This window comes from Buceros rhinoceros, unplaced genomic scaffold (genome assembly GCF_000710305.1).
Source record: "Buceros rhinoceros silvestris isolate BGI_N320 unplaced genomic scaffold, ASM71030v1 scaffold5603, whole genome shotgun sequence".
Lineage (NCBI taxonomy): Eukaryota > Metazoa > Chordata > Aves > Bucerotiformes > Bucerotidae > Buceros > Buceros rhinoceros.
In genome coordinates, this window is record NW_010405266.1 from 36,224 (window position 1) to 50,836 (window position 14,613).

Here is a 14,613-nt window from a genome sequence, read left to right on the forward strand (position 1 = left end):
ACTTTGGACCTTTTTTATACTGGAGATTTCAGACAGGCTGTGCAAGAAAGCAAGGTTACAGGAAATGGGAGGAAAAAATAGCCTTTTCTATGTTCTCTCACCTTTAAAGTGCCAGCATTTTGATAGTAATTTCATAACATTATTACATTGGGACTAATTTACTATAAATCAGGATGTGAGAGATTACTAGTCTTTCTTTCAGCTATCAGTTTTTCATCTCCTCATATAGGTTGAATGCAGGTACTGACACAGCCTGTCTCTACCCAGCATAATTAATGTCACTTCCATAATCATTTCCTTGGCTGAGCTTTCTTGTCTCCCTTTCCTGGCACACTGACAAATAATCCATTTTTCTTATGGGAGTATTGAGGTATATTATACAGGAAAGGCAAGTAATTATTGTTGTTTAGAGACGGAAGGGAGAAAAACTCAAGAGAATCTGACTGATCTAGTATCACTTTACACAGCATTATGTAGTGATGAGTGCTGGAAAGAAGAGATTATGTTAACTGATATAATGTGAGACCATTAACACCCCACCCCCACCCCACCCACCCTCCAAACACAGAATTTAGTGTGTCAGGCAGGTCTTAGCGTAACAAGCTCCAGAGAATGCTGTATTAAATCGTGGTCCCTTGGTGGTTAACTATTATTCAATTAGATTCAGTTATCCAGTGGTCAACCAAGAAAACCATGGCATGAATTCAGATTTATTCTGTGGTCTGCCTTTTATTGTTCTGCAGCTTGGCAAGTAACATCTGTGTTTAACCAGCCTGCCAGCCCTCTAGCTTCATTTTAGAGAAATAGGCAAACTGTGGCTGGATGTGGATATTGATATAAATTCGGTGATGATAACTGAGACACTCTTGCACTAGACAGTGAGCATGTGATTAAGATGCTCTTCTAGCTCATATTGGTCATGTTATTTTCTAATAGCATAGAATGATAATAGTATGATAAGTGAAACATAAGGAAAAGCAGAACTTTTTTTTCAATGGCATAACTAACAGTTTGGATGAGTCAAAATTGGGTGTCTCTATAGGTTTTAAGTACTTTACCAAATTGCCTGGAGTTCTGTACCTCTCAGGAAAATTCCCCTGTGCCTCCCTCAGTTTGCACTAAAGCTCCACACTTTGTTCTCCAGCATCTGCTTTTTGCACAGATTCTGAGCATGTTATCCATTTTGCAGTGCCACAAAATGAGAAATAAAATAAAGAAATAAATAAAATTGTTGTGAAATAAAATAAAGACACTTTTAAAAATAGTATTTGTGCTCGAAATTCAACATCTTCTGTAACAGCTGTTTGTAAAAACTCCCATGTCTTAAGAGTAGAATGTACGTAGCAAGTTCATAAGATAAAGATAGTAGCAAGTTCATAAAATATAGAACCTTTAGTTCTTTCTCCCATCTACTCATAAGTTCCTAACAAAATTATTTTCAGAAATAAAAGAACTAAAATAAATAAATCTTTCTCCAGCCAGAGGTATTGTCTTTTTCTTGTGTAATTTTTAAATCCTGGGAGATAAACAAAGGAAAACAAAAGCTCTAATGATTTATTCTCTGTGTTTTGCCATTAAATGGACTCATCCATTAAAAGTAAGTAAATTAACAAGCTGAATTAAGTATGTTTGCCTTGCTAGGTTAAATTTATGAGACGGAACAAAGCAGAGTTGACACGTGCCTCTAGGGAAGCATTCAGTTTAGAAAGCAGATGCTGGCTTAGCATCTTTAAAGCTGCTTGAGATGTCTGTTTCTTCTTTTTGGAATGTTAAATTGATTTAGACATATAAAAAGACCCCAAACCAGTCAGCAGCCATAAAAGCATCTGTGCAAAGTACAGTGGCAAGCAGTCTAAACGTGACACTAACAAATATGCATGATAGAGGTTAGAGAGGAATTTACATACCAGCCTCATTTCAGAAAGGAACAACAGAGCTCTCCGGCTGAATTGATGCTTCACAACAGGCCGTAAAGTTTCTTCAGTCATACAACACTCTTCTTATAGGTCCTATAAAATGAAAGCCTGTGGAAGAGGAACTCATTTGTCTTGGAAAGCAAATAAAAATGACAAAGAATAGGCTAAAGTCAAGGACTCTCTCTAGCTTTTATTACTGGCCCCATAGGGATGAGTAATGCTGGTGGTGCTCCTATGCTCTCAGTACAGGAGCAGCATCACGGTGGAGTGGCATCACTGCAGTGTATGTGAGATGGTCCCGGGGTTGTGCCAACAGGAATGTTTGGTCATATCATCATGCATGGCTTCTGCAGAGAGAAACTGCAACTGTTACACGAAGGGAATCAGTCCTTGAGGGATGGGCTGTTCCCAGAAGGGTCATGGCGCCCCCTATGGGGAGCAGTGTTTTTCAGAGCTTGGAAACCAGGTGCCAACAGCCTAAAATAAACACGCATTTAAAGAAAGCAAATACAAGAGACAAAAATGGAGTGAGAGGAGGATGTCTGCAAATTAGTAGGACACAGCTGACCTAAACTTTGCATTTGTTCTCCAGTGAAAGCCATGTTTATGTCTGCCTGCGACACCAAGAGAGGAGCTACATGTGAATAACAATCTCCATTTCCACAACAGCATCCATTAGAAATCATTTGGGAGAAGTGTTTGTCCTTCTTCAGGCATCACTGCCAGAAGTATCTGAGTTATGATCCATTCAAGCATTGGCAATCATTGCAGAGACACAGAGAAAACCAAGGCTGAGGGGAAGACGCAGTGGACAGAGCACCCACTGCCAAGCGCCTGGCAGTCGCTGGAGTTTCCCTGGGCTTGTCCCTGCAGCCAGGACCACTCTGGGGCTGCATGGTGCCATGCTCAGCCCATGGGATTCTAACTCCCAGGATGCTCATGAAGCAGCATGCAATCTCAGAAGGAAGGATTTTTAAAGACCAAAGTGTCTAAAAATGGTTAATCCAGAGCAACGAATAAAGAAAACTGCACAGTTTTTCTTTTTTAAATGAAAGAATTTAGTGAGTTGACTTTCTAGAAGACATCAATGCCCTTTTTTTCCTATTTTCGGCCTGCGCTTACCCCTTCCTCCTCCCCATTTACTAAGAAAGAGAGAAAGAAGACATCACAAAAATGCCCAACTGACCTGCTTGGCTGTTCATGCTTTCAATGACCACAGAGAATATTGCCATTTCACTCCAAGTCATGGGGAAGAGCTATCTTTCATATCCATCAGTTAGCTTCTCTTCTTTGCAATTACTGTGGAATTTCTCAACCCCAAAATTCAAAGGGAGGAAAAATATGCTGTTATGACATGCTTTATTATTATCTGTCCAGTATTGGTAGTGTAGACCAGTAAGGTTTGAGACTGCAGAATAATATTTCTTTATGCTTCCTCTTTTTATACAGAGATATTTTGCTGGAAATAAGAAACTTTCCATTCAGTGATCTAAGACTAGAGTATAAAACACCTCATCTCTCCATAGATGAATGTTTGGATCCTGGCTCATTTACTTCAACTGTGATTCCAGATGGCTAAACAGAATTCTGTGCAGTTTCTAATCCAAATTATAAGTAAAATCAGTCTTTTCACTCTGCCTCAGTACAGGAGGATCCCATGGGGCTTTCAGAGGGCGAAGTTTTGCATTCTACATGCCCTACCTTTTATTCTAAGATTCTGTCTTCCAGAGCACTGTAATTCACTAATTTCTTAGCTCCTTTACTATAAAGAACTTTTCACCTTATGACAGCCATGGCCACAGGGAGAAATTGCCACCAGCAGGGATCCTTCTGACTGCGTTGCCAATGGCGCTTATAAAATTATGATAGGAACAGAAGTAAGAGCTGGGGCCACCAGCAAAACCCCAGCTGTAAGATATATGTCATTAGAGAGACACCCTGTATGGTGTCAGACATCACACTCAACCTGTCTCTGCATAATCAAGGCCTGTTGCAATGATTTGCCAGAGTTAGTTCATATGCAGATTTTTACTGGTAGGGAATGACTAGGAGGGGAGAAGGTGGAGGAGTATGACACACACAGAGATCATAAATGCTGCAAATTTGTATTCTTTTTTATTATTCTTTCTGTAGAAGTCCACAGTAGCAGGACATTTAAAGTTTATGTTCATTAAACTTTAGGTGCAGCTCACAATTTCTAATTTATATACACAGAAAGAAATGGGTGTGAATAGCTGTTTGATTTACATTCAGCTGTAAACCAGGAAACATAATTTGTGACAATTTCTTATTAGTATAGCAGCCATCATTCCAAATGTGATTCAGATTGCTTAACTCTAGGCAGATCATTACCAGACAGATGGCATCAAAAGGATAGAATTTAGCTAACAGCAGTAAATAAATAAAGATACTGAAAGGCTTTAGGGACCAATTTTTGAAAGAAGTGAAAAAGTCAGGCAGTAACTTTACTATGTTCCATTGTTCTGTGTATCAAGTTCAAACTTGTCTTCAAAAGTGTCCATTTTGTAGCAGCTCTTGTCTACATTTCTGACCACTAATTTCTCCTGAACACCCCACTTCACTCATCCATCACATTCTCCCTTCCAATATATTCTCTCGTGGATGTCTACAGTCATCCTTCTGTGCAGGAACACTTGGAGCAGTTTTCTGGCTCTTGCTGCCGCTGAAATCCTGTTGTAGAAGTCACTTTTGCCATTTCACTTCCAAAGTGGGGGAGAGGGAAAGGAGATAATGTATAGGATCTGAATAGTTCTTCTCCCCTTCTGTCATTCCTTCACTTGTTCTTTTTTCCGGGAATTGATTTGATTTATGGATGCTCCTTGGAGAAGTTTATGGGGAAATTTTTCTGAAGACACTGAAGACCTGTGGATATCTTCCTTTATGTCTGTATGTTTCTGAGGTACTTGCACAATTTGGGCGATCCAGATACCTGAAAGGAAGAACAGAATATCTGAAAGGGTGTAATGAAGGAATGAGGTGGTATGTTTGGTACTTGTCTGTTTGGCTCTGTAGCCACATCCCTGTGGAAAGGCAAATAGCTGCAACAATAGTTGGATGAGATGGACTTGAGAAAATACTATGAGGAAAGCAGGTTTTCATGGAGTAATTCAACAGGATGTTTTTTATATCTGATTTTTCAAGTTTTTCTGGCCTATTTAGCAGCATGGTGGTTTTGTTTTTTCAGGTATCATACAGGCTTTTTGAAGACATGGGGCTGTTTGAAACTTTTAAAATACCTGTGAGGGAATTTATGAACTACTTTCATGCCTTGGAATGTGGATACCGAGAGATACCTTGTAAGTAAAAGTTCCCAGCAGAATACGATGCTTCCTTAAAGTTTAAGGTATTTTCCACACACTTGGTTGTTGAAGCCCTTCATCTCTTGTCATTCTTTTAGTCTTCTGCTCCATCACAACCAAATGTATGGTTCTCTAGTCAGAGGCTACTGCTGAACCACAGCCTCTTGTCCTTTTTTTAATTGCATTTAATGTTTCATGTCGTTTCGTAATAATTCATGGCAAATTCTGTGTAAGCCTGAAACCGTGTAAAGCCATTGTTTCCTGATGATGCAAGTGTACTCCAGTGTCCCAACTGGAGTTCATGGAAATGTTTCCCTCTTTATAAGCAATTTTGATTTTTACACAGTAGCAGTGCTTTGCTACCAAAGGAGATGAGCTTTGTAAAGCAGAAAAAATATGCCAGGAAGATGAATACATCCTGTTCTTCTGCAACTACAGCTCGGCTGACATTTTTCAGTGTTAATAATTTATTCACTGAAAAACCTGCTTTCGGTCATCCTCAAGGTATTTACTGATTCAGATCAAATTAACCAAACTGCTTCAACTGCAAAAGACTCTTTTCTCCAGGAGCAGAGAAGGAGTTATTACTCCCTGTAGCTGGTGGATCATCCCAGTGTTGAGGAATACAGGATACCGTGTTTTCTCCCACCTCCCCCAAAAATGTCTGAAACATTGATTTAAGAAGTCGTATAGTGTCTCTCTCTCAAAATAATAAATAACAGCTACAGTGGGAGGGATCAAAGGAAAGTTACCTCAAAATGCTTCCCAGCCAGGTGGTTTGGACTCTCTTCTGGGAAAGTTCAAATTTCAAATCTTTTCTTGTGTTTGAACCAGATCAGGGATTTGAAGGAGCAGATTATTGCCTGAAGCATTTATAGGTGGAGATCCCACAGTCTGTCTGTCCTACTGGAGCCATTCCTTTTTCTTTAAAACTTTAACTATTCATAGAATCTCAGGAATTTTTATGAATCTAGCCCATTTCCTTGGGGTTTTTTAAGTGTGTTTCATTTTAATAAAGTAGAATATTTTGTCTAATTCAAAATTAATTTACCTTTCATTTTTACTTTTCTATGAAGGGGTAAAACCCAACACAACTTTTTGAACTTAACCACCTCTTTCTTCTGGTTGCTGAACTGAGAAATGGGTTGTGGTGACTATCGCAGTTGGATTAAATCAGTACAAGTTTCACAAGAGGCTAATCCAGCCTTTACTCCTGAGCAAAGCATTAGACCCCTAATCAGGGCCATCCTGTAGGTTTTGTTTGAGAAATTCAGGAGAGATTAGTCTCAGGAGAGATTAGTCTCAGGAGAGATGCTCTCAGTACTTTGGGGAAGATGGAGGAGAGGAGACTCCTTCCTTATTTTACTTTCTTCTTTCCAAAAATAAACATTCCTATGCTACTTCCTTCCAAACTTGTGTGTTGCTAGTTTTTCCTAATGAAGGTTACATACAATGTAGCCAATGTTATCCTGATTCTTGACCATTGTCTTCTTAATATAACATAGTTCTTCACCTGTTCCCATCAAGCCTGTTGCAGCAGTTGAGAGACAGCCAGTGAGAGCCACATGACTGAATAGCAGTATTAAGGTGTCTCCAAATAAGATGACTGATTACCTAGAGATGTAGCCAGTTCCCGTGAGTTTTACAAATGCGGGTGACCCAGCAGAGGAGTCCCACATTTTTGTGCTTTGTCCTCTGAAATGCATCTTTCCAGAACTGCAGCAGCAGTAATGTTAGCTGTCATTCAGATTAGGAGATTTCTTTGTGTTTAACTAGTCTCTGTGAAAAGTACCTGTGCTCTGCCCAGAATTTGTGTGAATCACCAGCTGAAACTAACCCCAGATGTAAGCTTTGGTCCTGGTGCAGCAAAGTGTTACCCCTCTTTCAGCATCATGGTTGCTTTTTGCTGGCATGTGTTTAGATGATGCTTTGTGCTAAACTAGCATGTGATTCTTTCTCAGCCGGTTGAGTTGCTTGTTGGATAGTTTATCTGGCCTTCAAGGATTTGGTGGTATGAGCCTTGGGGTGACTTTTTCCCCCATTTCTGCAAAGAGAGCTTGTAGTAAACCAGATTACGGGATCGAGGGCCTGAACTCTTATCTCATGCCAGAGTACTGCAGGAAGAACCTGATTTAACTGTTCAGTGTACACGTATCCTGAGTTTGATTTTTTTTTGCAGTGCATCTGCTAGCACAGCACCTAAATTTGCTCAAGTAGAGTCAGGTAAGTGTTACCTGTCTTGTATTTAGAAGCTAGGTGAAATCTGGCCACTGAATTGGATGCGATTTTCCCAGTGAATTCATTTGAATCAGAGGTTAGCAGTGTATATTTACCTGATGTCCTTGACTAGCTAAAGACAATCGCTGGAGTAAAGAACTGGGGTAGAGCACAGGTCAGGCTCCATGTTTAACACTTTCTCTGCAAAGTTTCCTACGTAGCAGATCCCACTGCTTCTCTGCTGTTCTCACTTTCTTGACTGGTGTGAGACATACCATTGAATCTGCTTCAACTTCAGTAAAAAGAAAAACTGAGCATTTACAGAATACAGCTGGTTTTCATGCTTGCAATAATGTTTGGTTTGTCTCTGCTCCATTGACTGCCACGCGGTACCCACTAGGTGGTGCTGACTTCCCTCTGTCACAAATATTCTTCATGTTTAATAGCAGGGTCATCTGCTTTGTATCACAGATCACAACCGGATCCATGCAACTGATGTTCTACATGCCGTTTGGTACCTTACTACTCAGGCCATCCCAGGACTCCCAACCGTGATTAATGATCACGGGTCAGCAAGTGATTCAGGTACATTTAAATGTGCAAGTATGTATGTTATATTTTAAAAGTTTTTGCAGTAAAATTGGCTGTGAGAAAGCCAACAGTTGAGGATCGGGTGCAGTATTTGTTATTATAGAGACTTTTAAGTTCAGTAGTGTGTTGGATGTTCAAAGTGTAAAGGTATGTTTGTGTAACTTTGAAGATAATGGAATTCGTCCTCCAAAACCTAGTATTTAACCTTGTGTGAATGCAAGCCTTTGTAGCTCAGCCATGACTGTAGTTGTTTGTTACTATTTGATTTTTACAACAGCTTTTTTTCTAGGAAAACTGTATTTGTATTGCTTTTTGATGCTACTCCAGAAGCAGTGTAGACTTCTAAATCCTCAAACCCTGCATTGTTTGTTATTACAAAACCACTGGGGCCTGCAGGCAGTGCCGTGCAGTTGCCACTGCTTAGCTGTCATGAAATGTTCTTTTGCCTTTTCACACTGTCTCCAAAGAGAGAAACTTTTTTACACCATTTTGCACCTAGTTTGCAAGACCACTCATCTGCTGCTTTATGATCACTCGTTACAGGAAGCTGTTCTTATTGCATCTTTATATTAACTTCTTCAGGTTCAGCTGTAGCAACTAGAGGACCTGTCTGTATTTGGTGGAAGTTCTGAGGCATTACTGGAAAAGCAGGAGTTTGTTCCACAGAAACCACTTCCATTTCTGCTTTTTTTGGTGGTGTTTGTGTGGCACATATGTATTATTTGTGAAACTCTTCGGGATGTTTTGGTGGTGCGGAAAACATTTTTATTCCTGTAAATTTTATTAGCAGGGGTTGTTGGAGGCTTTATAGGTGAGGTGAAATGGGTGGAGTGAAAGTTGCTGAGTGTTGGGGCATTTTGGTGCTTGTTATTTGAAAGATATTGTTCAGCTGCATGTAAGATCCATTCAAGCAGATTAAATTAGCAAAGCACCCCATTCAATATCTGTCTCTGACAGGCTTCTTCAAAAAGAGGCTGTTAAGAGGATTATCAGCAAAGACTGGAAAACATGCACCATAACTGAATTAAGAAATGCTAGTCCACTGCTTTGAGGACTATTAATGTCTCATAGCCTAATCTGTATGGTGAAACAGTAATCTGTAATGGTGACACAGTAATCTGTATGCTTAGAAAAAGCAGTGGTAAGGTCGAGTTACCCACAAAGCTCCAGCCATGAATCTGAGGCTTTTTGCTAGTAACCTACACAGGCTCTGCTGGATGGCTGAAAGATCCCAGGTGGGATCAGAATTTGTTCCTTTCTAATTGTGTGCTTTATTGCACTGGATCATGTGCACAGTATCAGAAAGCATGGAGGTCAGGATGTGTTTACTCTTCTGATATGTATTGTAAGTTTCCTTCTTTTCCTGCTTTGTCTATCTGTTTCAGTAAGTCACGAAAAAGTGGTAAGGAATTTTTAAAAAAAGATTTATTTATTTCTGTTCAGATTCTGACAGTGGCATCACTCACGGCCATATGGGTTATGTGTTTTCAAAGACATACACACCTACAGATGACAGCTATGGATGCCTAGCTGGCAACATCCCTGCCCTTGAACTGATGGCTCTTTATGTAGCTGCAGCCATGCATGATTATGATCATCCGGGAAGGACCAATGCCTTTTTGGTAGCAACAAGTGCTCCTCAGGTAAATGAATCTGAAGCAGCGTTGCTGTTTAGTTTGAAAGGTGTTTGGTAACTACTTCTCCTTACAAGTCATGGTTGTGGTTTCCATTAAGCACAAGTCTATCAAATATTTTGAAACAGCTTATCAAAGTGACAGAAATAATCACTTCACTGGGGATTACCAGTAAGAATCTTCTTACACACCCTCACCACCCTCAGTAGAGCTGTTAAGAAAGGTGCTGATAAGATGTCTTAGTGAAGAAGCTCATGCTCTGCTGAGTGATAGAGTCTGTAACTGTGAAATAAGGGGAAAAGATTAAAATAAAGTAAAAAACATTTGTATAGTTTACAGTGTGCCATGCAAGTTAATTTGTGCATGATCGTTACATATTTTACGATAATCCTGTAGAATATGAGCAGCTACAGTCTTTTATGAATGTATTTTTACACTATGCATCTACTAGCATGAGTGTGTGTGTGGAAAATAATTTCCGTTTTATAAATGAAGAATTGAGACTTACCTAAGGTTACTCAGAAATTGCTGCCAATGCTGGGAGTTGAATTCAGTAATTCTGAGTCACTGTTTATTGGCTGAATTATGAGATTGGCTTTCCTTACTTTACATAGCTGACCTGCCTGGCTTCAGCATACTGTGCTGAAAAATATTTCTAAGGATGGGGAAAGAAAAAAAAAATGAGCTTAATGGTGAGAAGTCAGATTAGGGATACAGAAATTCTAGATGTACTCCCCAGCCTGGATCCAGCCTTCCTCTCTCACCAAGAACAAGTCACCTGAACTTGCTCTGTATCACTTTCTGTCTATAAACTGTTTGTAATACTTCTTATTCTTGCAAGATCTTTCTATGATCAAAAACTTTGATACTCTGGCTAGGTAAATAGGTTGATAGAAACCGTATGCTGTCCAATATGGACAGAATTGCCAAGTACAAACACCAAAGACTAATCCCTGTTAAGAGAAGTAAGTTCTGAGAAACAGGAACTATAGTAGTCATTAATTCGTGACCTGAAACAGGTAATCTATTGTCGTATGATGCAGTTCAGTCAGGAACCAAAGATCCTTGAGCAGGAGAGACACAGATTTTTCAAATTAATCTTCCAGTAAATCTTCACCATCATAACAATTCAGATGTCTGGTGTTAGTCCTACCAAAATCACACCCTCAGACCTCGAGTTCTTTAGAACAAACAAATCAACCAAACCTGAACCTCCCTCATGCCTCACACCCTACATCATGCTCATTTCTGCACTGCAGTGTTTCTTCTGCTAAGAGGTTTCTCAGCTTTCGGCTGCCCGCATTGCTTTCACAGGCAGTACTGTACAATGACCGCTCTGTCCTGGAGAACCACCATGCTGCTGCTGCCTGGAACCTTTTCATGTCAAGGCCAGAGTACAACTTCCTAGTCAACCTCGATCACGTGGAGTTCAAGCATTTCCGCTTCCTTGTCATTGAGGCAATTTTGGCTACTGACCTGAAGAAACACTTTGATTTTGTTGCCAAATTCAACGCCAAGGTGAGAAGACTGGGTTGGATTTCTGGTGGATGGTCATAAGAGATTGTGGGGCTTGGTAGCATCACAGTGAAAAGGCTAGAAAGGCTGCTAAGTTGTTCTTTCTTCTGAATGTCCTTTTGGCTGCTGTTCTGTTGAATAGTAACCGGCATTTCTAGGGTTTTTTACTTTTCTAAATTTAGTGGCACAGCCTCTTTTCTTATACATGTTTAGTTTTTTCAGAAAGTGATTTAAGGCTAAGGGTGTTATGGCCTATTTGAATGTAAATCCCACTTACATCCTACTTTTCAACATTATTTTCTTGTTCTCTCGCAGTTTGGACCTATTAGCAAAGCACTCAGGGGAAAAAGAAATCCAAAGCGTTAACAAGTTTCCATAATGGCTAAATACTTAATGTGAATTTTTATTGGTATAGTCATGTAGTTATATTATCAAAGCACAGAAATCATAACAATTCTGAAATTCTAATTTCAAAAGTAATGAAATCATGATCTTTCTTTTCTACTTTTTTCGAATGAGTAAACCCCAGAGAAAGGTCACACAGATCTTTTCTTCATGCTCCATTTAGTAGGAATAAAATTGCAACCCTGGAAAGCCATTCTTAAAAATTATTGTACAGTTTCAACCTAACTTATGGGAAATCACCACCTGTCAAGTTCCTTTAGAAAACTCCATCATCCATCAAAGCTGTTGGCATGTTACCTAGATGATACCTGCCTTTGGAGCTGGTACTGCCTTCTTGTTCCTTATGAGAAACACACCAAGCACAGTGTATTTCTCATCCAGGACTAGGACCTCCTAGCTGTTTTGGTGGCGTAGATTGTGGCAATCCCCGCTGTATTCTTGCGGGGAGCCTTCGAGCTCTCGGCTGGAGCGGAACGAATCACTCATACGCCAATATGGTGTGTAGTGAGACCCATTTATTATGACATCCCAATTTATAGACTCTTGTTCACTCTACTAGCTACATGGTGATTGGATAGTGTCTCTGTTACACAGACAGCATGCATCTCTTAAAGCACTATAATTGGATAAAAGGGGTTAGTCCCCACGTGGTTAGTGTTTTGGTTAGAGTTAATCAAACAAGGCTAGTAGAGATATAATTTCCCACACGATAATGTTGCAGCTGGGTTTCGGCTGCTAAGTTTCCCAGAGAGAGTAGCATATTTTTCATAGTTCTAATTTCTGCTAGAAAGATACAGCAACAGTAGATAAAATGTTTTTCTGTGGTATTGCTTAGGATGGATCTGTATCCTGAAATTTTTAAGCCTTCAGTTGTATGACTAGTTTTGTTTCCCATTTTGCTGTAACATCTCTGTCTTTGTTAGGCTTTAAGAAGCTGGAAAGAAAGGCCTTAAATTATGGCCCAAGTAGACTGAGAACTGATCTGTAGATCTGTAAAAGTCTGAACTCCGTATGCACCACTGCTAGTCATGTCCCAAAACCTTTGGTAATATCAAGGGGGTTTCTTTAGTTCTTAATATTAAACTCTGAGATCATTGTCACCAGCCTAATTTCCTCATAAGGTATTGAAGAGTATTGGTATAATCTCAGCTGTCAGGGCTACAATGACAATAAAGCATGGAGAATCTAGGCTGTCTGAACACTCCCTTTGAATCTGACAGTCTGGACCAAGACCTTCACTTCTGTGAACATAAGTAATGAATGAAAGAAAGGCTAAACCAGTGATTACTGTGGCTTTGTCACAGAGATTAACAGTCTTAACTGTTGGAGAGGACAAAGCTTGACCAAAGAGCAAGGCATACATTGTGAATAAATCTGTCAGGTTGGGTAGTGGCGGCAGGTGTAACAACTGTTGTAACCAAGCAAGGTGATACCTGAGACACTGTAGATAAATAGAACTTGAGGTATCATGTCCTGCCAGCTCGCTATGGATTTGGAAGGATATCTGTTAACCTCCTTCTCTCTCCTTTTTGCTTGAATAGTCAAATGGTCATGCATGGAGTAAAAAGTGGAGGAGAAGGTGAACATATTAGCCAGTACTTGTGGAGAAACCTGGCTTTCCCAGAGTAATCTTAAAAAGAGATTAATGTTTGGTTGGCAAAAAGTCTTTTGTACCAGAGTAGAGTCAGAGAGCAGACCTGACATGTTTGCGCATGGATGGAGGTGCTGTAACTGATAAATTTATCTCTAAATGATCACGTTATTGATTGGATTGTTGAACTGTAGTGTAGAATATTGAGACTACAGTTAGAGAGACCCTTCTGTACAGAAGTCAGTGTAAACACATGGAACGTAAGCATCCTCCAACCAAAATCTTGCAGTCTGGAAAATACCAGCAAGAAATACTGATGGAAGCTCACTGTCCGACATTTTGACGATATCAGTGCATTGGAGCACTTGCTGTTCTCTGATATTAGTGATGTTGGGTCATGTACACCAAAAGCAAAAACCTCACCATGTGGACTCACTGGTATGGGGACCTGCTGACAGAGGACGCAGAAGTTTCATCTAGTCATAGCACAACTTTCTATCCATTTTGAACTATTGCAAGGCTGACAATTAAAGCTGTGTTTCAAGGAGGAATTTAAATTTTGAAAATTAAGTGGGCAGTAGAAGACAGTCCCTCCCACACTAGGAGATACTCTAGGAAAAAAGGCTGATTTGGGAAAATGCAGCTAATGGCAGTAAAGGTTGGTATCAATGACCATTTGAAGATGTAAAAGGCCAAAGTCCTCTAGCGCTTTCTCAGCCTCAATCTTTGTGGCTAAGATTGGCTTCAGGATCCCAGGCCTTTGAAATATGAGTGAAAGAGTGAAGTAGTGAAGACTTATCCTCAGTGAACGGCATCAGGTTAGGGAGCTCTTACACTGGACATACACAAGTCCATGGGACCTGACGGGGAGAGTAAAGAAAATAGAGCCAGACTCTTAGTGGTATCCATTGACAGGACAAGAGACAGTGCACACAAGCTGAAATACAGGAATCCCCATTTGAAAATAAGAAAGGTCATGTTTACTGTGACAGGAGCTGTACACTGGAAGGGGTTTTTCAGAGAGGTTGTGAAATTTCCCTCATTGGAGATATTCAAAACCAAACTGGACACAGTTCTGAGCAGCCTGCTGTAGCTGGCGCTGTCTGCAGCAGGGTGTTTGGTCTAGATGATCTAGATGATCTCTAAAGGTGCCTTCCAACCTCTATATGTCACCTCCTGTGATTCTTCAAGGTGACACTTTTATTTTAGAGCAGTTCATGGTATATATTACTTTTTATTGTGGGAGGTATGGGAAAAATAGAGAAAAGGAAAAAGATAGGAAATACTTTCAGACATACATAAACAGGGAAATAAGTTTATTACATGTGTCTTCACACTGCAGTTAAATCAGTGTGGGATTTGACAGTGATTTATCTTTGTACACCAGTTAGGTAGTAACTTCTTGGAAAATGTCATGGAAAGAG

At 40.0% G+C, this 14,613-nt stretch overlaps 1 protein-coding gene across 1 annotated transcript in view; it reads left to right on the forward strand.

Annotated features, from left to right (window-relative positions):
* PDE3A (phosphodiesterase 3A, cGMP-inhibited) overlaps window positions 1–14,613 on the forward strand; it is a 43,423-nt gene that overhangs the window by 20,467 nt on the left and 8,343 nt on the right. The window contains exons 9-12 of the mRNA XM_010133651.1: window positions 5,122–5,233; window positions 7,925–8,038; window positions 9,488–9,687; window positions 10,993–11,196. Coding sequence (XP_010131953.1) covers window positions 5,122–5,233; window positions 7,925–8,038; window positions 9,488–9,687; window positions 10,993–11,196 — 630 coding nt within the window. The remainder of the gene's footprint in view (window positions 1–5,121; window positions 5,234–7,924; window positions 8,039–9,487; window positions 9,688–10,992; window positions 11,197–14,613) is intronic.